General features: G+C 44.9%; 1 protein-coding gene across 1 annotated transcript; it reads left to right on the forward strand.

The window, feature by feature from the left end:
- The first annotated feature begins 5,146 nt into the window (after positions 1–5,146).
- Positions 5,147–9,450, forward strand: NEFL (neurofilament light chain). The gene is made up of 4 exons (XM_004270672.3): positions 5,147–6,355; positions 7,370–7,494; positions 7,876–8,237; positions 8,874–9,450. The coding sequence occupies exons 1-4, from the start codon at positions 5,309–5,311 to the stop codon at positions 9,014–9,016; spliced, it is 1,677 nt and encodes a 558-aa protein (XP_004270720.1). The 5' UTR covers positions 5,147–5,308; the 3' UTR covers positions 9,017–9,450.
- The last annotated feature ends 15,671 nt before the right edge of the window (positions 9,451–25,121 follow it).

The raw sequence follows: 25,121 nt of genomic DNA on the forward strand, positions 1-25,121 counted from the left end.
TGCACATTACAAGTGTTCCAACGGCATTCGGTGACTCCGTGGATGAACACAAAGAGTTATTTAATCAATCAATAAGTCATTTAGACACAATCCAGTTTTGCTTTTCTAATCCAGACAGTCTCTTATATGTTCAACTTACCAGACACCAAACGTTATATATCCTGGTGCCAGCAGCCTGTCTGCTGTACTGGAGGAACCCAGGGATCCGCCCAGGATCAGCTCTGCAGCAGCATTTGCTGCATTCCTGCAGCACTGAAGTGAACCGCTGCTCTGGCTGGGCTCTAGCCTGGCTGTGAAAGAGCCAACCTCGGGCCTTTGTCTCTTGCAGACGGAAATGCTTATACACTGTCTTTGCAAACAGTAAACCTCACATTCCTCCGACTGATTTATTAAACCACTGTAAAGGTCAGCAAAGAAATCCAGGTGCCACATGGCATGTTTTTGTGGCTAGTTGGTACTCAAATTGCAGAAGCAGCATGTATTTCCTCGCAGTCAGGAAAGCACAACTCAACAAACAGGGTTAGTACTATTGGTTGGGACCGATAGGGCTGTGACCTGCCTGAAATGACCGCAAATGAAGCCCCTTAAGGTCTCCACCATACCCTCTAACATCTGTGGCTGGTGACTGTGATTAAGGGCAAGGCACTGTGGAACAGGCCTCTGGGGAGAACATACATTACCTTGGCCAGTTCCATGCAGCAAGCATTTAGGAGTTTAAACCTATCACCATCATTTCTCCTTGGACAGCAGCAACTTCCTGTCATTTCTAATATTGCATGTGTTCTAAATATAATTGTGCTTTTCATTTTTAATTTATTCAAATGACATTCTCGTTCCCGTTGCCTTCTACATTTTATATAGCTGCATAGCACACTTTACGATGCATTACTTCAAAATGTGATGCTGTAAAATTAGTCATATTTTATATTACAAGGGGAAAGTTTTCTTTCAAATATATTTCCCAAGAGATGGGGAGATTCATGTATTATGACTCCTATGGTGAGCATAATATGTAAAGAAATAAACTGGTTATAAAAAGCAGAGAGGAAATATATTTGTGGTTTCCACACACCATGTATTTTCTGTTGATTTTACTCGTATTTCTTTCTAAAAAGGTAAAGATTTGGAGAAAGCATGATAAACTTCAATGATGAGATGTTGGGTGCCAGCATTTGTTCTTTTATTCTTCAGAGAAATTTTTAAGGTCATTTTGCTAAAGAGAACCTATTTACAGGAGTGGAATATGACGGTATTTTAATTAGTAAAAAGGTGGATGTCATAATATAGTTATTCTAAAGAGTTTAAATCAGCTAAGGTTGCATTTAGGTCATTCATTCCAGAAAGGGTGTTTTGTAAACTGATGTTTAGAGGCGTGTCTAAAAAGTCACATCACCAGTTATGTGTCACGTTCTACTGGTAGCTTCCATTTTATTTTACATTGGCACTCTTAAGAAACCTACAATAATTTTAGTTTATTGCCACCACTAGCTGTCCATATAAAACACGCTCATTAACAATTTCTTCGTGGTATAAATCAGTTCACATTTGTCTCTCCCCAACATGAGTGGTTTACCACACGCACAGAGACTGCAGCATACAATTATCAAATTCCACAGAAACATATGGAAGCAGCAAATGCCATTGGCTGCAGCACGTGTAATGAGTAGAGCCCTACTCAGGCTGGAAGCGAATTGAGCTTAGGTGTGGAGTAGCTGTGTGAGTTGGCACATTACTTAACCTCTCTGGGCCTCAGCTATTTGCTCAGAATAAACAATAACCCCTTTCATGGGGATCTGGGGGTTATTAAATAATAGATATCAAATGCCTGTCACAGGGCAGCCATCCTGCACGTATTTATTTTCTTCATCCCTCCTTGCACGGACAAACTGATGCCGACTTTGCTGACAATGATGTATCTACCCGATAGGGAAGAGTATAGAGACCCATCTGCTGTTACGGATGAGGGCTATTCCCGCAGCTCACTGGTGGCAGGAGAACTTTGCTCTCTTGACCCAAGGACTGATGTTCTCACGAGACCTGCCTCATAAGAATTTCAGCCTAGAGCTCAGCTTTTCAAAACAAATGCCGATACAGAATTTCCTGTGTGCCGAAGTGTTTTAGAATAATGAAATGAAAGTCACCAGGTCCTATCCATCTGAAGCTTCTGACTCTCTTGGCACTAGAGGAGGAAGATTTTTTCGGTGGTTCTAAGAGTTATATTTTACGAGCTCTGTGGTAATGTGAATACATTTTACTTTTAAACTGAACTGCTTCAAACAGTCATTTAGGGGAATTACAGAGCTATTAAGGATAACCAGAGTAGTAGAAATTCTATGAATGAGTTTCATCAACATACTTGCCTGTTTATTTTTAAAGTAATTCTTATTTCCTAGGAGTGTGTTTTGTTGGCAGCCCTCAACCAATTTCATGTTGTTGGAGAATGTGTTTAAAGTGGAACAAATGCACAGGTGTGTAACAAGACCCCAAAGCCTCCTAAAGAAATAACGACACCCCTGTGAAAAACACTAATGCAGAAACGTTTGTGGTAAGGGAAGGAAAGTCAAGATTCTTTTTTTAAGCAGATTTTCTAAAGTTGTTCATCTTACCTTTGCTTTGACACGTAGGGCCAATGCCACATGGGTATTCAGAGCAAAGAGTTAAAAAGGAGGGTGACTGGGAAGAATATTTTAAAAAGCAGCAGGTACCTAGCAGAGGAAGGCTTAAGGTAGGGCCACCAACACTCAGACCTGGGCTGCGCCCGGGAGCTCCTCTAAAGCAAAGCTGTAGTGGAGCTATTGAAAAAGACCAGAGGCCTATATTCATAAATACAGAAGATCTGCCCCTTTCCCCACCCCCTGTTCACCAGGTTCAACAAAGGCAAGGGTCCCTGCGCTCCCATTCCTACCCCTTCACACTCCAGGGTGCCTTTCTTTTCAGCTGCCCAAAGGACAGCAGCAGAGGCCCACAGGTTTCTTCTTCCTGCAGCATCTCACGGCCCCTGCAGCATCTATCAGCCACCTCCCTCTTTCTGAGCAGCTTCCTCTGCAGTCGGTCTTCAGCCAGGAGTCTTGGCCAAAACACTGACGAGCTTAGGATCTCTGAGGGTGACCTGAAACTGAGGGAAGGGAGCTGGCACAAAAGAAATGAACTCGTGAATACCTAAGAGTGTGGTGTAGGTGGACTCACCCAGAGCGAGTGTGAAACAATGTGGTTTTAATGGGGCAGGTTAAAAAAAAAATCCATTCTGCCACTTGTCATCCACATATGGGTAACTGGGAGCAGACAAAAATATGGCTTACTTAGGTTCTTCCCACCACCCCGAGAAGCCTTTCCCTCTGCTGAATCCCTGATCAATGCGAAGACCAAAGATGTATAGACTGTAAAAAGTCATCAGAATGAGTGCTGCCAGGGCCAAGCAAAATGCAGGACAGCCTCAGCTTGAAATCCTAGAATGACTGAGTGTGGATGGACCTCTTGATAGTTTTAAACTACCAATGGTAATGTTTCTAAAGTCTCATTATTTGAGACCTTAAAGATTCTTTAGAAACCCCATGCAAGTTCTCTGCTGCAGTCTTTTCCTCTACCACGAAGAAGGAAAGGTTTTTTAGGTACAAAGGACCTCAGGAGTTAAGCCTTATCCCACTCCCACCCTCCTGTCGTGGGGAGGGGATTGCAGTTGCTCCGGGAGCATCTGTGGTATCCGCTCCAAGTCCTTCGCCCTCTGAGCATCACAGGGAAAGCGATGCCGGCTTCTCTGTTTAAAATCTCTCATGTCTCCCCTTCGTTTGCCTCTTTTAAAAAAATATCAGTATGCTGCATCTCAAATGCTACTCTTACCCAAAGAAAACAAAAATTAAGTGCTTGCTTAGAAAAATCTTAGGTGTATATCTCTGCAATCCCTCCCTGCAACCGGAGGACTCCCTAACATCATGTGCGTGAAAACGCTCTATAAACCGCAGGGCTGTATCAATGTGCATTACGGCGTGCACACTGTTTCAGCTCCCTGGGTGTTCCCTAAAAGAAATCCATGGATTTCGGACTGTGCCTGTTATGTGTTTATCAGAGTGACTCGGGGGGAAGAACCACACGGCTATTTTCTGCCCGCCCCAGAACGAGACGTCTCTGGTCCGAGTTCTGCTCCCTGGAGACGCGCTCCGCGCTCCGCGCTCCGCGCTCCGGGAGGTAGCAGCAGCTTCCCTCTGAAAATCAGCCACCTGCGTGGCTTGTTGAAATCATCAGGTTGGGCGCTACACGGGTGTAAAAAGAGGCAAAGGGGCTTCTAATGTGATGGAGTTGTCGGTGTCGAGCAGGAATTTATCTTGATGAAGGAGATACAGGCAACGTGTGACAGTCTGAAGTTCCCCGCTGCAGTGCTGGCTGCTGTGTTTTTGCAAATCGGTTTTCTCCGCAGCTAGTTCAAACTCCTCCACCTACACGCTTCAACACGCCCAAAGTATGCGAGGCTTCGTTCCTCGGAAAGAAATGAGAAAATCTAGTAACACTACAAGGCTGATAGGAACTGCTCTAAGGGTTTAGAAATGCTAAAATCAACACCTGCAGTGCCCCAGTTCCACGTGTGTGTGTGTGTGTGCGTGTGTGTGTGTGTAGAAGGAGCGCACTAAAGAAAAAGAAAAATAACCAGGAGAAAGGAACACAAATTAAAGAAAGTGCCAGAAACAGCTACAAAGAAATAGAAAACTTTCCTCCATGTATGCCGCATACATGCAACCTGGGACAATCTTTTGTATCTCCAATGCCCTGGAGGCACTGCAATGTCACCGTAAACACCAGGGGGATGATGACCCCTGGTGGGGAAGGAGCGACGGGGAGGGGGAGGGTGTCTCCGAGGTTCCAGGCATATGGAAAACTAAGGTGTCAGTAGGGAATGAGAACTTGTTATTGGGGTCACGATCGAATCCGAGTGATACAGGGATCAAGGAATAAGTAGCATGGGGTGGGGGTAGGGAAAGGAAATGAGTGAGGGGGTACGGGGTCTCACAGAAAACAGAAGCCTTCAGAGAAAAGTGCAGAGGACGAAGCCGCAGCATCCTCGCGGCCTGTGGCTCGCCCCCGCCTTCCTTTTGCGCAGAATCCTCCCCTCGGCTGCAGCAGCGCTCTGCCCCCTCTGGCCCGGCGCGCAGTGATCGATCTAAGGCTGCGTCAGAATCCTCTCCGAGTATAAATAGGGGTGGCAGGACAGAGCCGAGCTGCACACAGCCATCCATCCTCCCCTCTCCCTCTCTTCCCCGTTCTTCTTCTCTCTAGGCCCCCATCTCCGCCGCCGGCCAGAGGGGCACCGACCGCCAACATGAGTTCCTTCAGCTTTGAGCCGTACTACTCGACTTCCTACAAACGGCGCTATGTGGAGACGCCCCGGGTGCACATCTCCAGCGTGCGCAGCGGCTACAGCACCGCGCGCTCCGCTTACTCCAGCTACTCGGCGCCCGTCTCCTCCTCGCTGTCCGTGCGCCGCAGCTACTCCTCCAGCTCCGGCTCCTTGTTGCCCAGTCTCGAGAACCTCGACCTGAGCCAGGTAGCCGCCATCAGCAACGACCTCAAGTCGATCCGCACCCAGGAGAAGGCGCAGCTGCAGGACCTCAACGACCGCTTCGCTAGCTTCATCGAGCGCGTGCACGAGCTGGAGCAGCAGAACAAGGTCCTGGAAGCCGAGCTGCTGGTGCTGCGCCAGAAGCACTCCGAGCCGTCCCGCTTCCGGGTGCTGTACGAGCAGGAGATCCGCGACCTGCGCCTGGCGGCGGAAGACGCCACCAACGAGAAGCAGGCGCTGCAGGGCGAGCGCGAAGGGCTGGAGGAGACTCTGCGCAACCTGCAGGCGCGCTACGAAGAGGAGGTGCTGAGCCGTGAGGACGCAGAGGGCCGGCTGATGGAAGCGCGCAAAGGGGCCGACGAAGCGGCTCTCGCCCGCGCCGAGCTCGAAAAGCGCATCGACAGCCTGATGGACGAAATCGCTTTTCTGAAGAAAGTGCACGAAGAGGAGATCGCCGAGCTGCAGGCGCAGATCCAGTACGCGCAGATCTCCGTGGAGATGGATGTGTCCTCCAAGCCCGACCTCTCCGCCGCGCTCAAGGACATCCGCGCCCAGTATGAGAAGCTGGCCGCCAAGAACATGCAGAATGCGGAAGAGTGGTTCAAGAGCCGCTTCACCGTGCTGACCGAGAGCGCCGCCAAGAACACCGATGCGGTGCGCGCCGCCAAGGACGAGGTGTCCGAGAGCCGCCGCCTGCTAAAGGCCAAGACCCTGGAGATCGAAGCATGCCGGGGCATGAACGAAGCGCTGGAGAAGCAGCTACAGGAGCTGGAGGACAAGCAGAACGCCGACATTAGTGCTATGCAGGTATGGCACTGGGCAAAACACTGTGGAGGCGGGGAGGGGGCTGCAGAATCGAGTTAGGATGGGCGGGGGGTGGGGGGAGAGTGGAGGGCGCGCCTAGAAAGTGGAGATTAGAAATGAGGCATCTGCATGCAGCTGTTAGGGGGTAGAACTTGGCTCCTTGGAGGCTGTGTGGGAGCGGGTGGGGCAGTTGGAGGGCGGGGTGCGGGCGCCACTGCAGTCTGCGAAGATGTGCAGGGTGCAGTTGAATCTCTGTTGCGCATTAAAGCGGCCCAGCCCTGCAGGGGGTTGGGTGGGGTGGGAGAAGGGATGCGAGCAGGGCGTTGCCTCTGGCCTGCCTCTCTGCTGTCCTGAATTCACCACAAGTTGCTTTGCTGCACAGATTGGACCATCTGATTAATAGACACAGCGACGAACTCCCATTAGTTCTGTGACCAGCATGATTTCAGACTAATTTTACCAACCGCTCCCTTCGCGTAGCAGGTAGACAGGAATACAGTTAAAATTGTAGTAGGTAATGATGGCCATAGTAAAACGTTTCTTTTTCTCCATCTTCTGGAGAGAAGAGAAAATAATATAGATACATAGAAAATATTTTAGAGAAAATTTAAAAAATTAAATTTATCTACTTCCTTCTCCTATAAAGAAGTGGGTTTCTTGTATGTAACCTGGATAGAGTTAGTCAGTGAATGAGAAACAAAGTTTTCAAAAAAACAAATCTGTTTAGTTCCTTGCAGGCATTTTATGATAATCATTAGACTGTAGTAATTAACAAAAACAAAAAAAAATTCTTCTGTTAGTTTTTTAAAATAATTTTTTGCTTTCATCTCATGCTTTATGAAGCTGGATTTTTTTAGGCAAGCAAAGAAAGGTTTAAAAAGAGAAAGGGCCGTTGTTTCAGGGGAGGTTTTATCTAAGGTGTGCACTTTGATTTTAATTAAACCTATGCCCTTGCAGCTATAGTAAAGTAATAGCAGTAAGGATTTACGCTTGTATTTTTTTTTTGTCTTCCAACAGGACACGATCAACAAATTGGAAAATGAATTGAGAACCACAAAGGGTGAAATGGCAAGATACCTCAAGGAATACCAAGACCTGCTCAATGTGAAGATGGCTTTGGACATTGAGATTGCAGCTTACAGGTAAAAATGGAGGGGCAAAGGTAGCAGCCCTTCAACCTTAGGAAGGAAACCAGACTTCCTTTCTGTTGAATCAGAAATCTTCAAAAATAGTCCTTTGAAATGATTGTGTTCACCTTTTGGCCTTTTCCAAGAAGAATTTATCCTGTAATAATGAGACCTGTTCTTAGCTTCCCATTACATTTAAAGTCCAACAGACAGGGTTATTTTAAGGTGTTTTGGGGGTTTTTTCCTGGTCTCAGTCACAACATCCCCAGTTATTCTGATAATTTCCAACCCTGCCTTTGGCTCTCAGGGTGGCACTGGGGAAGGTGTTGGGTGTTGGGCTCAGCACACTTCCTGTGTTCATGATTGTTAACCCCACCCTCTCTCTGCCTCCGCCAGGAAACTCTTGGAAGGTGAGGAGACCCGGCTCAGTTTCACCAGCGTGGGCAGCATAACGAGCGGCTACTCCCAGAGCTCCCAGGTCTTTGGCCGATCTGCCTATGGTGGTTTACAGACCAGCTCCTACTTGATGTCTGCCCGCTCCTTCCCATCTTACTACACCAGCCACGTCCAGGAGGAGCAGATCGAGGTGGAGGAGACCATCGAGCCTGCGAAAGCTGAGGAAGCCAAGGAGCAGCCCCCCTCTGAAGGAGAAGCTGAGGCGGAGGAGAAGAAGGAAGAGGCTGAGGCGGAGGCGGAGGCGGAGGCTGAGGCGGAGGCTGAAGCCGAGGCTGAAGAGGAGGGAGCCCAAGAGGAAGAAGGTAGGATTCAAACCAAACCAAACCAAACCCACCCTGCAACTCCAGGTTCAGCCGGGGCATGAATATCTGTTAGGACATTGATAAGATAAATGAAGCCTTGCTTATGCCAAGGAAGTTTTATTCATACATGAGTTTAGAATCTTAAATAATACATTGATCTATTGCTTCAACAGACCTTTAGTAATAAGCACGTCATTTCTCAGATTGGCTGGCTCCCAGAGCCACACATCTCTAATTAGCTTGGTACTTTTTTGAAAAGAACTTAAAAAAAAAAAATCCTCCTCCTGCTGTCTTTTTATTCCTAATTAAACATTTTAAAATCCATTCATTTAACTCAGTCATTTGGTGTCCTAAAGAACAAAAATGAACACCAAACCCACAATAAAAGAAAACCAAGGTCCTGGAGGAGAGCAGAGCATCCAGTACCTAGACATAATCTCATTCTATTTAAATATGTGTTCAGTGGCAGATCATTCCCGGCAGGCATTGTCAGTTGCATGTATTTTGGGAGAAAGGAGCTGAGAGGTTTGGGGGAAGTATTTTGACATTTGTGTTCCTCCACAAAACCTTAGCAGAAATGTTTTGATTGGACTCACGCTGCATTTGGAGTTTGTACATTTGCTTTTTATGTTAAAGCTGCCAAGGAAGAATCTGAGAAGGCAAAGGAGGAAGAAGAAGGAGGTGAAGGCAAAGAAGCAGAAGAAACCAAAGAAGCTGAGGAGGAGGAAAAAAAAGATGAAGGTGCTGGGGAGGAACAAGCCACTAAGAAGAAAGATTGAACCCCCTTTCCTTAACTATTCCAGGAATAATTCTCCTGAAATCAGGTCAATCCCATCACCAACCAACCAGTTGAGTTGCAGATACTATATGAATTAAGAAGTCAATATATGTATAATTCTGAGATGACTTAGGTTGGGCATTAAATGTTGTGCTATGACTTTTCTCCTTCCGCAGAGTATCTGTTTGCTTGCAGAGTGGCTTCCTGGCTTGCTGCCAGCCTGTGCATGGTCCACGCTTATGAGTTCAGGATCTATGGCAATGTGAATAATTCAGATGTTTACAATAAAAAAGAAAAAACCCTGAATAAATGAATTCACTAATGTTAATGTTAAACGTCATGGAAAAAAAATAGTCCTTCGAACCTTTGGTGGTTAGAAATTAAAGGCCTTGAATTATGTGCTATAAATAGTAAATAAAGTTACACTGAATGACATTCCTTGCTGTGGTTGTTGACTTAATTCGAATATCTTAAAGAAGGCACCAATATAAGACACACAGAAGTGGGCTATTGACCTCCAAATTTTTTTAAGTCAAAATTTTAACAATTACAATGCATTTCCCCCCCTTAATTGGTAATTCTGAGGATGCAATTAGGTCATGAGCATTCATGAAATCTCTCCCCTCAAAAATTTTACTGATAATAAGCTCGAGCAAATGAGAATCTCTGGGGTTCTCTTTGATAAATAGCTATATACTATGCCCCATAAGTGTCCTATATAATGTTGGGAGTGGCTTTCTTGGAGGCCATTCTGAAATTATGTGATAAATATACGCTCTATGGTAAACAGGTAACTTTAACACTAGTATGTAATAATAAATGCAGTATGGATAGAATATGAATCCCGTAACCCTAACCCAGCTAGCACTATAACCACATTTAAAATATATTGTCATGAGCAGCAGTTGAAACCCAAGCAAAGGATACAATCAGAAGGAATAATTTATTATCTCTGTATAATTTTGGATGGAGTAAGAATATCAAAGTTTATTTGCCATTGCAAACATGTTGCCTGCAATCCTGAGCTTATGATTGTGTTGTTAGCTTAATTGTGTTGCCTCAAGTAAATAGCCTTTATGCCACCTATTTTAAACTTTTTAAGCACTACAGATACAGATAATGAAATTGTGATCAGTCGCTAAAGGGGGGATTATATGCTTGTATGTTGCATTGCCATCGCTCTGCATGTCTTTACTGGGAAATATTCGGATTTCAATGATAGCTCTAACTGGTTGGACATTGCATCAAATACACACCCCGTCCGTCCTCCCTGTTCACTGTAAAGTTATGAAAGCTCTCGCACTTGCATTTGATGTGGAATGTGGACGAAATTACTGATTATCCGCTGTTCTGCTTCTGTTCTTACACAATTGCTTTGTCAGCTAATTCTTTTCAATATTTCTTGTTTAGACAACTCTTCAAGGTCATGAATTTAATCTGAAAGCAAAGTGGTTTCCATTTAAAGTTACCTGATGACATGACACTATGTATTTCTAGTTAAGTATATCTCACCAAAGCAAATAGGTAAAGTATTTCTTTATCTACCTTGATGCTATGGATTTGAATTACGAAGATTCTCAGTACCTTTACTTCTGTAAACGCTAGGAGTTGCCTCAGAAGCCAAGCTTTTCACATTTATGTTCATTAAACATGGGATGCTGCACATGGTAAAGCTCAGATATATGCAAATTACATGTAAAACAAAGTAGCCAAATGGAAAGAGCTGGTTGGTTTGAGAATTTCTTGAAGTAAGAACACTGTACCATACTCTATCCTGTGTGCCATAATAAAATACTGAAAAATCTAAACTAAATGGATTTGAAGTCTTTAAAAACAATTTCCTCAAATGTGGTACCTGGGTCAGTCTCCCTCTCTCTCCTGCTCTCCCCAAACTCCAGTTCTCGTTCTGTATTCTCTCCCCTAGCTAATGACCCACTCCTCAGCCATCCAATTCTGCAGACCAGAGACTGGGCATGACGTCATATCTCCATTTCCTCTCCCCAATCCCTCTGGTTTAATCTATCACCAAGTCCTATTGATTTTACTGCCTACGTATCTTGGATCCATCCACATTTTCCTGTTTACACTGCCACCACTCTAAGGAACCTCCCAACGTCTTGTCCTCCTTCAGTCAGCACACTAGAGTAAGCTAATCTTTAGAAAAGTGCATTTTGATCATGCCCCTCCAATAGTTTCCCATTTCTTTTAATATAAAAACCAAAATCTTTAAGGGGATCTTCAAGGCCCGGAGCGACCTGACCCCAAACTACATCTCGAACCTCATCCTATGCATATCCCCTTACCCCTCCCTTACTACTGGTGTTTCAGCCACCCTGGCCCTCTGTTCTCCCACCTGCCTCAAGGTTTCGGCTGATTTCTCTGTCTGGACCACTCATTTTTTTCTATCTTGCCCTCAAACTTGCTCAGATTTCAGCTCAGTTGTCATTCCCTTGGGGAAGCCTTCACTGACTGAGCCAAATTCCTTTATTCAATGTGTTTATAAGAACATGTAGTGCTTTACACAGTCATAATCGGCATCTATTTCCATGATCATTTAGTGTCTGCGTCCCCTGCTGTAGCGTGATCCTCAGAAGCATGGCGATCAGACCTCCTGCTTCCCGGCATCCAGCATTGTTCCTACCATGGTAGAGCACAATAAATGTCGATTGAATGAATAACTTCTGGATAGACTAAAATGCCTTCGGGATGACTAGAAAGCCAAGAGTGTTCAATAATCAGTCCTGGTCTAGTCAACACTTTGTGGAAAGGGCAGAGAACCAAAAATCAAGTGTCTATTCCGATCCTAGTGTTGTTTGTTATGGAGGGCTGGCCATCCCCACCCCCATCCCCATTCTGGCTTCAATCTTCTTAGCTACATAAGGCTTTAGCACTTGATTTCTCAAATCCACTCTAGATTCATGATTCAAAATGAAAAACTTTTCCTGAAAAACTTTTCGAAGATCAGGCTAAATGGCTGAATAGGAAACATGCATATCACTATTATGTCCACACTAAAGTCCATCACTTGAAGGGAATTGCTAAACTTCATGTAAAGTTTCATTCCTGGCATTAAATGGATAAGCAATTAATTTGATTGCTTTTTTCCCTACATGGAGATGCTAGTGCTGTCAGAATAGTTGCTGTGTCCCAGGTACTAATCTAAGTGCATTATACGTATTATCTCATCAATTTCTTTCTTATGACAATGTTATCAGTCCAGTATGATTATCATCCCCATTTTATGGATGACGAATTTTTAGGTGAGTTGACCAAGGTCACATAGCTAGTTTGTGGTAGGCTGAGATTCAAACCTCCCAGGACGGATGGCTCTAAAGTCCATGCTCTTAACCAAATATTGCATTGACTCTCCTTTGCAGTCTAGCTTGGGAGGCATCCTCATGGAATCAGAGCATATTTTCACAGGCTTGTGTTGTGACAGCAGCCTGGGGGTTTTCACACAATTATTGGAATTCTTACAGTCTTTGTACAATTCAAGGGCACTTCTACATTCACAGTGTTCCATTGAAGTTACTTAGAATGCTTAAATTTTTCTTTAGTTCCTTGGATTATTTATGTCCCTATAAATTCCTCTGCAAAAATTTTAAACAGAGATGTATTTGAAATTTATCTTCAGGGATCACCAACTTTCAGGATGCGCTTCTCAAACTGTGCAGGACCCTGCGGGGCCTTCCTGGGGGACACAGCTTCTTGCCCCCCACCTCTTGTTTGTAGAAAAGCTTTAGCCTCCTTGGTCTCCCCTGAGCTCCAAAGAACAAATTTAATCAGAGAAGTGAGAAAATGCAGAAACAAAGGAAAGCAGTCAAACAGGACAAAATAATAATAGTTTAGCCATAAAACAAAGTCAAAGACCTTAAGTACCTCCTCAAGGAAAACAGATAATATCCTGAGCCATATCCTTAAGTTGTTTTGAAGACACTAAAACCCCCACCACGTGGAAGAAGTTAACTGCTGACCACCAGCATGTAGATCCCAGATCAGTTGGAACCAGAAGGTTGATGATTGAGGTTCCCAAAACCTGTTACCTCACCAGCACCCAATCAAAAGAAGGTCCACGAGTGGATCATGCATCCTATAACCATCTCCCTCACACTGTCTTTAAAAACCATTTCCTGAAAGCCATTGGGGAGTTCAGGTCTTTTGAACATTAGCTGCCCATTCTCCTTTCTTGGCCCTGCAATAAATGCTACACTTTCCTTCACCACAACCTGGTGTGAGTAGATTGGCTTTGCTGCAAAACTTGGGAGAGCAGACCCAAGTTTGGTTTGGTAACAGTTCTCATGGTGTTATTCTTCTACGTGGTTACAATTTTCTAGTTGTGTTCACATTTAACTGGTCCTCAATGGCTTCTTCTTCTCCTTTTCCTTTTCTTCCTCCTCCTTCCTTCTCCTCTTACTCCTTCTTGCATATCTTCTTGTTGTAAGATATTTCAAGTCATTTTGGGAAGGGAGTAAACAGTGACTAAACAAATAAGTGTCTTTGTTTCCTCCCACCATACCTAGCAAAGTGCCTTGCATTTAGTGGGAATCTTAATAAATATTTCAAGAATGGAAAAGGTTTATTATTTGTGAGAACTTGCCATGCACATGGCCAGGATGAACAACTTATTCTTTCTCCCTTGGGTGTAAATGATCAGGATTGCTCCAGCCATGATTCATATTTGAAAGGTCTTCCAGTGCAGAATTCAGGATGTTTTCGTCTTGGGAAAATGTTCATCAGAACTGGCATTTTCAGTTTAAGTTCCCCTAGAAAATTCCCAGTGAAGAATCTTATATGAGAGCTAAAAAGATAAAAGGTAAAGCATCATGAGCAGTAAAAAATTTTCAGCAGCCCCAGAAAGTGACTATTGGTAGCCTTTTAATTCTACTTCAACATAGATAATTATTTGTATATGGAGAGTTTTTTAAAAAAATAATAAAACATCAACATTAAAAACAAACTTTAAAAGGAAAAAAATCATATTTTCTCCATTCAGTCATCATTATTTTCATTTATATGTTCTTCTTTAGACTTTATTTCTATTTATGTATATTTGACATAGCTTGTCCATTCGTTCCACACGTGTTAATCATGTACTATGTGCCAGCCACTGTTCTAGGCACAAAGAATAAGGCAGACAATATCCCAGCTTTCAGGGACTAAAGTGGTGTGTGTGTGCGTGTGCGTGTGTGTGTGTGTGTGCGCACAGGCAATGAACAAATAAATAAGTGACATTAGCTCTGAACCAGACATGCAATGATCTGGGGAAAGAGCACTCCAGGTAGACAGAACAGCAAGTGTGGAAGCTTGGCTTGTTTGAACCCAGGAAAATGCCTTAAGCTCATTGGTGAGCATTAAGAATGAGAGAGTAGGAGATAGAACTGAGAAAGGCAGGCAAAGGACATATTATGCAGGGGTTTATAGATCAAGGAGTTTAGGTTCTATTCCTTGTGCAATTCGAAAGGGTTAAGCAGCAGATGGTGACATGATCTGATTTCTGTTTTATAAAGACCACTCTGGCTCCTGTGCAGAGAATGGACTTTAGAGAAGCAAGAATCAGAGAGACTAACTTAAAGGCTGTTTTAGTCCCAATAAGAGAAGATGGTGTGATGACTTAGAGCAGTAGCAGTAGAGATGGCATGATGTGGGATGATTTAGAAAATTTTTGAGGTATTTTTTTTTACTGACAGAATGCATGGAGGGGGGAAGGTGTAAACAGTATTTTTTTTTTTGATAACTATGTAACTTCATGAAATTAACATGCAGTATGTATTAGTTACCTAGTGCTGCATAACAAATAACTCCAAAGCTTAGTGGCTTAAAACAATCTCAATCACTTATTTCTTAGTTTCCACAGATCAGGAATTTGGGGGTGGCTTGGTTGGGATGTTCTGGCTCTGGGTCTCTAAAGGGGTTGCAGTCAGATGCTGTGTGAGACTACTGTTATCTGAAGGCTTGGTTAGGCCTGCAGAAACTACTTCAAGGTGGCTCACCCATTGGACTGGTAATTTCTTCTCCATGTGGAGCTGCTTGAGGATACTTACAACATGGCAGCTGGCCTACCCTGGAGCAAGGCATCCAAGAAAGCAAGGCAGACGTTGCAATGTCTCTGATGACCTAATCTAGAAAGACCCACATCATCAGTACCACTGTATTCTACTTGTCATAGAGACCAGTCTGTCTGATTCTTCGTGGGAGGGAACTACACAGGGACAGGAGCATCAAGTATGAAGATCACTGGAGGCTACCATAAGATCGTGGGCATCTGATTATTTCTTTTATGAACAGCAAGAATCCACTCAAAAGATTCTGAAACCATTTCAGCTTCAAATATTCTTCCCCGTTGTTCTCATCTGTGTACTCATTCTTACTTGATCATGTGTCCCAGTTTAAGTTTAAAAATATGTTTGTGAAAATTATAGACAGCCTGGCAATGAATATCTTAGTTAATGGATACCTTCGGTTTGTCCTTCTAATGAAGGATTTCTTTAGTAATTTCCCGAGTGGAATTATATGTTCAAAGGGTATTATGTACATTTTAATAGTTCCTGATATGTATCCCCGCATTTTTTTTCTGTAAAGCTTCATAGTGTACTTCAAGGCCTCAGCTTTCCCGCATTAATTCATTTGAAATATGTATTATATTATTCTAGTCAACTGGGATAAATATAATGGCAGCTAATACATGACTTAAGGTAAGTTACGATAGAAAAATAAAAGTGTTTTCTGTTTTGTAAGATAGTCAAACCCATCCAAGTTGGCACCTTAGATTTTTTGGAATACCTTAGCTTCTAATACACACATGAGTTTAAACGGGACACGTCTAATAAACAAAAGTTATAGGGATTACAAGTAGTCTTAAACACGAAATGCCTTTATAAAAAAACTGAAATGCTGTACATGAGGCTCAGGTTTCTGGTAGCTGTTAAAGACATTTTTATTTGTGTATTGATGGCCATTAATCCCTTTGCTTTTAGCTAAGTGTCATTCTTTCAGTCTATAACCTCCCCACAACCGTATTAATTTCATGTGGAGTATAGACCATTTCCTGATATGACTGTTAAAAACAAAAACTAGCAGGATGCTTTGATGCAGCACAATGAATATTCCCTTTTTGCTCTATATCTAGTGCACTAGTAAAGACAGAAACCCTACATTAAAAACTCTAACTGCATCTTACCTAATCATGGCTTGAGAAGAAGGAATAATCTGTTCATTCTGACTTGTTGGTTTGTTTTAAGTCATTTATTCACTGGAGAATCTCATCTTTTTACTTCAGAGGTTAAAAAACACAGGAGAGAGATTGCCCCCCCTCCTTTTTTTCTCCTCCCCACCTAGACACACACACACAAGAGAATATGTGTGAGAGAGAATCTCAACTGTAAGTCACAAATCATTCTCAGTTTAAGACAGAAAAATTGGTGTCAGAAGTGTGAAATCAGAGGGCGATTCTGAGATGAGAGTAAAATGCACCACCTTCTCAGGACACAGACGCTCAGTGTTTGTCAGCTGGCCTCCAGGGTTGGCCGGGTTCTGAAGACCAAGAGCCCTGGCAACACTGCACTTGATGTCCTATGCCCACGGGAGGGACCTGAAAAGTGAACCAGGGCCACGTTGGTGACTTAGAGCACCTGGTAAGGACCTTGTTTTGTTTCCCTTCTGTCCTGCCCTCAATTCCTCCCAACCCCACCTGAATAGCTGAAACCAGGAAGTGTGACTTCTGAAAGTGTTTTAACCACTGAGAACTCTCCGAAGTCTCCAGAGGATGGGGAGTCAGCTGATTTCAGCTTCCACAGCATCCATGGGGCACTTCTGGGGGTGGGGGCACAGCTGGGGGGCACGGCCCTTCAACAAATGGCCCCTCCTCAGGCAAAGCCGTTTTTATTGGGGGGGGGGGTGGCTATTATTTGGACCCGGTATCCTCAGCTTGTTATTCTGAGAGGGGCAAGACAGACATCTTGCTGTTGCACTCAGAAGCCTTGCAGCCCTGCACCCCTCCCCTGCCCACCTGTAAAACAACACTGCTCAAACTCAGGGATAATTTAAACAAAATGAGTAGAAGAGTGTTTCCTTTAACCCACTGGCAAAACAATTTCCTGAGGAGATGGAGGTCTGTTTGTAGATGAAGGTATCTTTCTCATCGTCCCAGGACCAACCCCCTTGGCAGCAAGACGCGCTGACACTCCCACCCCTGCCCGCGGTGTGGTGGGAGGAAGAAAGGCCTCCAGGATCGGCCCCCATTTCTTCCTCCCCAGGGACTCCTGCCAGCCCAAGCTGGGGCCCCCTCTGTGGAGAGCTGGGGGTGTTTCCAGACAGGACTGAGAGCATCTGATGGTGTTTTAGGATTACACTGGAAATACGTAACATTAAAACATTTTTATAACAACAACAAACCTCCCTAGCCTGTGAGAATCTAATGAGCTGAGTTGAAGGGCTTTGAAAAATCAAAACGTTCTGCTATCACTTTTTTCTTTCTTTTTTTCTTTTTTGTTTTTAACGGCATCGATTTTCCTCGGGTTTCTGCACATTCAGTTCTGCCTTGGAGCCACCGCAGCCTCCTGACGCCGCTGGTCCAGTTTTTTCCCGGCTGGGCTAGAGGCGGGGGAGTTGTAGGGCAAAGGCCTGAAAAGCTGCTTCTACCGCCTTGTGACTAGGCGGAGCCCAAGGCTGCTCTTTCTGCGTGAAACTTTGCCCTGCGGGCAGCCTGCATCACCCTGCTGAACGCGATCTCGGCAAAAGTGCTAAAAGCCGGGGCGGCCAAGTCTTTCGCAATTAAGACCCTCACCTCCACGCCACCCCTGTAAATAGCAAGGTTCGGAGACTTAAAATACTTTACAGCAGACTGGGTGACACTTTTTTTTTTTTTTCTTCAATCAGGAAGCCTAGTCATTTGGGGATGGAGCGGGGAAAAGAAGGGGGGAGGCGCCCGGAATCCTCTTTTTTTGCTAGCTCTTTCCCCAGGTCGCCCCGCCCGGAGGACGCGGCAGAAAGGTCCGCTGCGGCAACCGCGCCCACTGCGTCCCCGGGCGGGAGCCACCCGGAGCATCGCCAGAAACTCAGCGCGCGCCTCCGGGCTCCGGCCCCGGCACGGAGGGGCGCGGGGCTGGGTGGAGGGGGGGCAGTTCTTTCGGGAAGCTTCTATCGCCGGTTCTTCTCTGCTAGCGGAGAGATCGTGGGAGGTGGGGGTCTCCGGAAGCCCAGGCGCGAACAAGGAAGGGGGCACTCGCGGTCCTTCTAAGCAGGGGCCCCTCCCCACTGAGGCCTGGTCTGGAGCTCAAAGCGTTCTGAAATCCGATTTTAAGATAAAGAAGCCGGACGCTGAGGCGGTGGCCATGCTGCAGTAGGTGTGGAAGCTGGGGAGAGGGTACCACGCGGAAGGTACCGCAGCACAGGCGCGCCTGGAGCCGCGTGGTCCAGACTCCTTAGTAGAGCGTGGACCAGCTGCGTTTGCAGCGCTTGGGCGCTTGTGAGAAAGGCAGTCTTAGCCCCGCGCCAGGCCTGCTGAACTAGAATCTACATTTTAACCAGATACTCAAGTGATTCAGGAGCGGGTGGTGAGAAGCTCTAGTAAGGAAAACAGTTTAGGTCTGCAGCTCACCCCCACCCCCTCCCCGCAGCTACCTGCACGTGGGTGTGGAGAGGGGAGGTGGAGGAGGCAGTAGGTCACTGCTGCATAACAAAAGCAAGAAGAGGCTCAGGGTTCTTCCTTTGCTTATAACAAGCGAAGTACTGGGCGAGGGCAAGAGATTCATCTCACGTCCTGTCCTTGTCTTCTAGACATCCACTCACTACCCCAGACAGACTTTAGGCAGACGAGCCAGTGCGGAATATTGAGGGCCAGCACGCACTACCATCTGAAGGCCTGCTGAGTCAAGGTCTTCCTACCCTGACTGGTAGAGGCTGCCCAGGCCCCTGTGGAGGAGAGATGCGAACTCAGAGGGGAACCCAAATAAAAGTTACCAGTAGAGTGTTCTCTTGCCCTCTCTCCAGAATTGGGGGGTGGGGGACAGTGGTGGTTAGAAAATGCACAGGAAATTTCTCTTGTTAAAAACAAGACAACAGGGCTTCCCTGGTGGCACAGTGGTTGAGAATCCACCTGCCAACGCAGGGGACACAGGTTCGAGCCCTGGTCTGGGAAGATCCCACATGCTGCGGAGCAACTAGGCCCGTGAGCCGTGGCCACTGAGCCTGCGTGTCCGGAGCCTGTGCTCCGCAACGGGAGAGGCCACAAGAGTGAGAGGCCCGCGTAGTGCAAAAAAAAAAAAAAAAAAAAGCACAGTTTGAGAAACCACTTGAATTTTTCTTCTTTTTAACTGATACTTGCCTTTGAAATAAACAAGCTGAATTTAACTGCCTAGTTTTCAATTCACTTAACTAAGTTGAGTAAATCAGAACTTACACACTGAGAATTCACTTTGTGCTCTTTCCCCTAGAGAGGGGGAGCCGGCATTCCAGCCTGGAGAGCGAGGTGGTGATACCCATGCAATGCTGTCATCTTGGAAGGACGTAGCTGCCACTCTAGCAACATGGAGTCTGGAGCTCTGTCTGCTGTGAGAGTCCCTTTCTCCCAAGACATGTGAGACATGGAGTTGGAGCATGAGGCTCCCTGGACGATGAAATAAGGTCCATGAAAGGACCATGAAATAAAGCCAGCCATTTCCTTTTAGAGCAATCAAATAGATGATCACTATTCCTGAGGAATAAAAGCAGATCTTGTTTTGCCAGGAATTACTTGATCATGAAGCATCAGAATAACAAAATGGCTTTGAAAGACTTAACTAATCACTTGGAGATTGCACGCAGCCCAAGCATGTCATCGTCTCCAAGGCCACATCACACCGTTAAAGCCAACACATTCATTTTACATCTACCCGCAGTCAGTCTTGTTTTCTCCTCTGTTCTCATCCTACTACCCATATGGGGACAAATTCCCCTTCTGTGCATTCCTTTCATTCTTCACTGTTGAGATTTTCATTTCAATGATTATAAAAAATTAGCATCAGTATCAAGTTTTGGTTTGATCATGTGTTTTACTTTCGAAAGCACTCACACCTTTTCTCCTAACACTGAGAGCTGGGACGACGTGTATTGCACACATTTTACAGGTAAAGTAAGAGCACAGGGTTTATAGCAATTGGTTTCCCATGAGCTGCCATCTGCATTTTAATGCCTCACAGCAGCCAACTTCCCATGACACAAACAATGTCCCATTTCCCGTCCTCTTCCTTAACCCCCCTGCGCTTTTCTAAAGTCTTCCCCAGTCATTCCCACATCAATAGATGGAACCTCCAGCCTTCGCATTTCCCAGGCCAAACACCCTGGCATCGTCTTTGATTTCTCTTTTCTCCTACTCTCTCTAATTCTCCATCAGCAAATCACATGGAATTTACCTTCAAAATATGGTCAGTGGCCTGGCGCTTCTCACCATCACCATGCTACTTTTGGATTCTAGGTACCAAAATCTCTTGCCTAGATTATTTATTTTATTTCTTATTTTTGCGGTACGCGGGCCTCTCACTGTTGTGGCCTCTCCCGTTGCGGAGCACAGGCTCTGGACGCACAGGCTCAGCGGCCATGGCTCACGGGCCCAGCTGCTCCGCGGCATGTGGGATCTTCCCGGACCGGGCATGAACCCGTGTCCCCTGCATCGGCAGGCGGACTCTCAACCACTGCGCCACCAGGGAAGACCCTGAATTTTTTTTCTCAAACCCATCTTGCCTACATGACGACCTTTGCTGCTTATATTTATTTTGCCTAATGCCAATTTGTAAACGGAAAACAATCTCACCCCAGATTGCTTTACACTGACTCATAGTTAAGTGGGATGAATCGAATATCAACTCATTCACTCCTAGAGCTGATATGTCTCCTGCATAAACTGGACCCTCAGTAAACATCTGTTGATTGTACACTGGTGGCTTGGTCTTCAAGAAAGGGTCAAGTGTAACAATAAGTATCATAGTAAAGATTATTATTGTCAACCGAACATGTTTATTTTCGTAATCTGAATATTTTGGGGCTGTAGTGTTACGGTTTTGAGACTATTGAATTAACTGGAATAAGTGGGTTACAGTGGCCATAGACGGGGGGAGGTGTTTGCAGAAGGATGGGGGGATATGATGAATACCAGGGGTCCATGAAATACCTTGTCATGATGATGAACTTAAAATGGGCAAACATTTATAACATGTTGTTACTGAAAATGTGGGTTGCTGAATGGTATTTTCAGAACGATCACAGCCATATCAAATTTGCGCATAGAAAAAGTTGGAAATACATTGAAATAAAACAGTTATCTAAGATGACTATTCTACAAGAACTATTTGTTACACTTAGAATTTAAAAATTAAAATATCCTTTCATTAAAAAATGTCCTGCATGGCTTCTCTCTCATGGAGATAAATCACTTCTCTGAGCTTCTGTTTTCTGCAAATTGCAGAGAAATCATAACATCTGTTCTACATTTTGTGAGGCTTAAGCAGGGTGATGTATCTGAAACTGCTTTCCAAACTGTAGAGAAATGTATGCATTTTAGGTGATTTAATCATTGGCCTTGCTGTAGGGATGCACGTAAACAGCTATCTTTGATGTGGCTCTTCCCCAGAATACCTTCTGACCTTCTGTGTTTTTTGGGGGCAGAAATGCTCAGGCCTCATTTGCCTCTTGGGTGACCACACTGCATGTGCTCATGTGAAAAAGGAAGGCCTGGAGTAAGAAACACTATTGGTTTCAACAAGATTCTGGTTTTCCTGGAGTGGAAGTCCTGAAAGGATTCCTGCCTGAGCATCACTTTCAAGTAGGTAAAAAACTGAATTTTAAATCTGTTAACTAGGGACCTTCTGTGCCGACGATCCTGCTGTGTCCTGATTACTTACTGCATTTGCCTCCAGTTCCTACCATTGTTCTAGTTCCAAAGCTGATCAGATGCCCTCACCTTGATTCATGTGGGGAATAGCCTGTGCCTACCCTGGGAGCCTCTGCTTGGCTGGTGGCATTCTGCCTTGGGCCTCTTTTGGTCTGAGAATTGTCCAGAGAGTGAGACACAAACTACTTGAGGCGCGTTACATTTGCCCTCTTTGCTGCACTGTCTCTTCCTTGTAGGGAGGGATGTGACTTTGGCAGAATGACATGACCTTCCCCTTGACCAGCAGTGCCTGCTGACGGGGCATATGCTGAGTAGTTCCAATGTCCATTATTTGTCCTTCATCAGCAAAGGACACCTGCTAATCCCTCATTCCTGAGTTAGCTGAGCCATTTCATAAAGAAGATTATCTACATGGAGAGCCTATGCATTCTCTTCGTCTGAGACTGGAAGTGGGGAAAAATCTGAATAGATGAATGATCCATTGATCCAGCAATGAACGATCTTGACAGTCACACACAGGCACACGTGTTCACAATCATGCAGCCTTTGGACAAGAAGGGAAGAGGAAGACAGGGGCATCAAATGGACGTGTATAAGAAGGAGAAAAGAAGTAGAATGCAGAAGGGAAGCTGGGACAGACACTTTGCAGATGTTTTCACCTTCCTAGAAGTTTTGCTTTACAAATGGCTTGGTTCAAACCAACTTTTGGATCTTTCTGGTTTATTGATCCTGTTCTACTGACCATAGCTTCCTGATTGGTCGGAGTCATTGTTAACACAAGAGCTAAAATAAATGTCCCCTGACTAATGATAAGCAGCATTTATTGAGCTCTTATCATGGAGAATTTATACTGTCCTAAATACTTCACAAGAATGATATTCCTCAATCCTCAAAATAACTGTCTTATTATTGGCCCCATTTTACAGATGAGAAAACTGATGTTCAGAAAAGTGAGTTGTCCAAGGTCACACAGTGAGTGTGCCATTCCTACGTCAGTTTGTTCTCAGCTCCATATATGTCCCCTCTATTCTGTATGGCAAGAAAGTACATGTCCCAGGCTCCCTTGATGACTAGATTCCAGGTAGCATTGGCCAGTAGGAGGTACTAGTGAAAGAGTGGAGCATGAGGGGAGGGGAGAATCAGAGAAGTTCTCCCTGCCATCCTGGCCCTGCAGGTGGCTGCATCTCCTTCTTGAATCTATCTTCCTTGGACTGCTCCTCCCTCCAGGGTCTCAGTTCTTACCAGGCTGCCTCTGCTGCCATGGTTCTAGCTCCTACTGGATGGCCATGTTTTCTGGGCTCCTGTAACAATGTTTGCTTCTGGTGTCCCTCCAATCCCAGACGTGATAATGCCTTCTTTCTGTTGCTAATTTCTGGGTTGCCTTGGCGTCTCCACTGTGGACCAAATTGTGTCACCTCCAAATTCTTATGTTGAAGGCCTAACCCCTCAATGTGATTGCATTTGGAGAGAGGGGTTTATGTAAGTAATTAAGGCTGTAAGAGTGGGGCCCTGATCTGGTAGAATTAGAGTCCTTGTAACACATATATATGGAATAAAAAAAAATGGTTCTGAAGAACCTAGGGGCAGGACAGGAATAAAGACACAGACGTAGAGAATGGACTTGAGGACACGGGGAGGGGAAAGGGTAAGCTGGGACGAAGTGAGAGAGTGGCATGGACATATATACACTACCAAACGTAAAATAGACAGCTAGTGGGAAGCAGCCGCATAGCACAGGGAGATCAGCTCGGTGCTTTGTGACCACCTAGAGGGGTGCTATAGGGAGCGTGGGAGGGAGGGAGACTCAAGAGGGAGGAGATATGGGAACATATGTATATGTATAGCTGATTCACTTTGTTATAAAGGAGAAACTAACACACCACTGTAAAGCAATTATACCCCAATAAAGATGTTAGAAAAAAAAAAAAAGAAGAGACTGGGAAGAGCTAGCTCTCTCTCCCTGCCATGTAAGGACACAGTGAGAAAGTGCCTGTCTGTAAGGAAGCCAGCAAGGGAGCTCGTACCAGAACCTGAGCACGCTGGCACCCTGATCTTGGATTTCTAGCCTCTAGAACTGTGAGGAAATAAATTTGTTTCTGAAGCTGCCAGTCTATGCTATTTTGTTATATGTAATAAACAAGCTGACTAATGTATCACATTTTGTCTCGTCAACTTTTCTTTCGCTTTGTGGTACCATTTTCTGCATTAAATTCCATTCTGTTTGAAACCCTTAGTATATTTTTGTGCTTTTGCTCTCCTGACCGGCCCCTGACTCACTCAGCTACAAGTTCAGAACTGAGATTCCAGCTAAGGTCCGAACAGACACCAAAAACTGTGCTCTCAAAAGTTGTGTTGTACTTCACGTATTGTTTTGGTTGTCTGCAGAGATCTGGGGGGAAAGCCAAATAAATAACATGAAGCCAAGGTTCTGTGAGCCAGCGTCTCCAAAAACAATGGAAATGGGAAAAAGCTTCAAGTTTTTGGAGCCTAAATGTGACTTTTCAGACACTGCCTTTATAATTACAAGTGGAGGTTGGGGGGCGGGGTGTTTGGAGGAGGAGGCCTCCAGTTACTGGTCCTGCTCTAAAGTGGCAGCAAAAGGGGCAGGGATACTGTGCCAGTGGGATGTATTCCTCTCCAACTCGTGAAATGTACCACACAACGGCATGCCAAGTCCGGCACGGAATGGCGTGTTACCTTGGCATTGAATTATGTATCTTTTTCCTTTCCTGATAACACATGGTATTTTGAACGTTAATGTGGGCAAGGTACAAGTTTTTAATGTTATCAACTATTCTCATTTTTGACAAGTCTTCCTCCTTTTCCTATTAAGAGTTTACTTTTTTCTACTACATTGGAGGAGAAGATAGATACTTTGGAAGCTCTTTCGCTTTTCCTCCATGGGCCTTGTATGTTGCCTCTCTTAATGAGGATATGAAGAGCCACGTTTTTTCCTGGGAACTGTAAACAAATCTCTCACTAAGAACATGAGCCGAAGCAGCTTGCTAACTGCTAATGAGAAAGTGATAACTTTAGAAACACTGGTGGCTCTTTCATGGGTGGCTGATAAAGAATAAAGATGGGCATCAGCTCTCCAAATGTCATGGACACATGATTTGCTTCTAGTGTTCATGTTCATTCTAACAGGCCAAGGGAACGAACTCAGCGGGTGGACATGGTTAACTGCTTTCACAGGGGCATGGTGATTATTAAGCTGGGCAATAATGCCCAGCAAAGGAAATTT

Source organism: Orcinus orca, chromosome 6, assembly GCF_937001465.1.
Source record: "Orcinus orca chromosome 6, mOrcOrc1.1, whole genome shotgun sequence".
Taxonomy (NCBI): domain Eukaryota; kingdom Metazoa; phylum Chordata; class Mammalia; order Artiodactyla; family Delphinidae; genus Orcinus; species Orcinus orca.

Excerpts from the sequence above, each read along its gene's own strand:
- NEFL (XM_004270672.3), top strand. The coding sequence starts at position 5,309 with ATGAGTTCCTTCAGCTTTGAGCCGTACTACTCGACTTCCTACAAACGG. Across the intron at positions 6,356-7,369 it reads CCGACATTAGTGCTATGCAG|GACACGATCAACAAATTGGA; the intron begins GTATGGCACTGG and ends GTCTTCCAACAG. Across the intron at positions 7,495-7,875 it reads ATTGAGATTGCAGCTTACAG|GAAACTCTTGGAAGGTGAGG; the intron begins GTAAAAATGGAG and ends TGCCTCCGCCAG.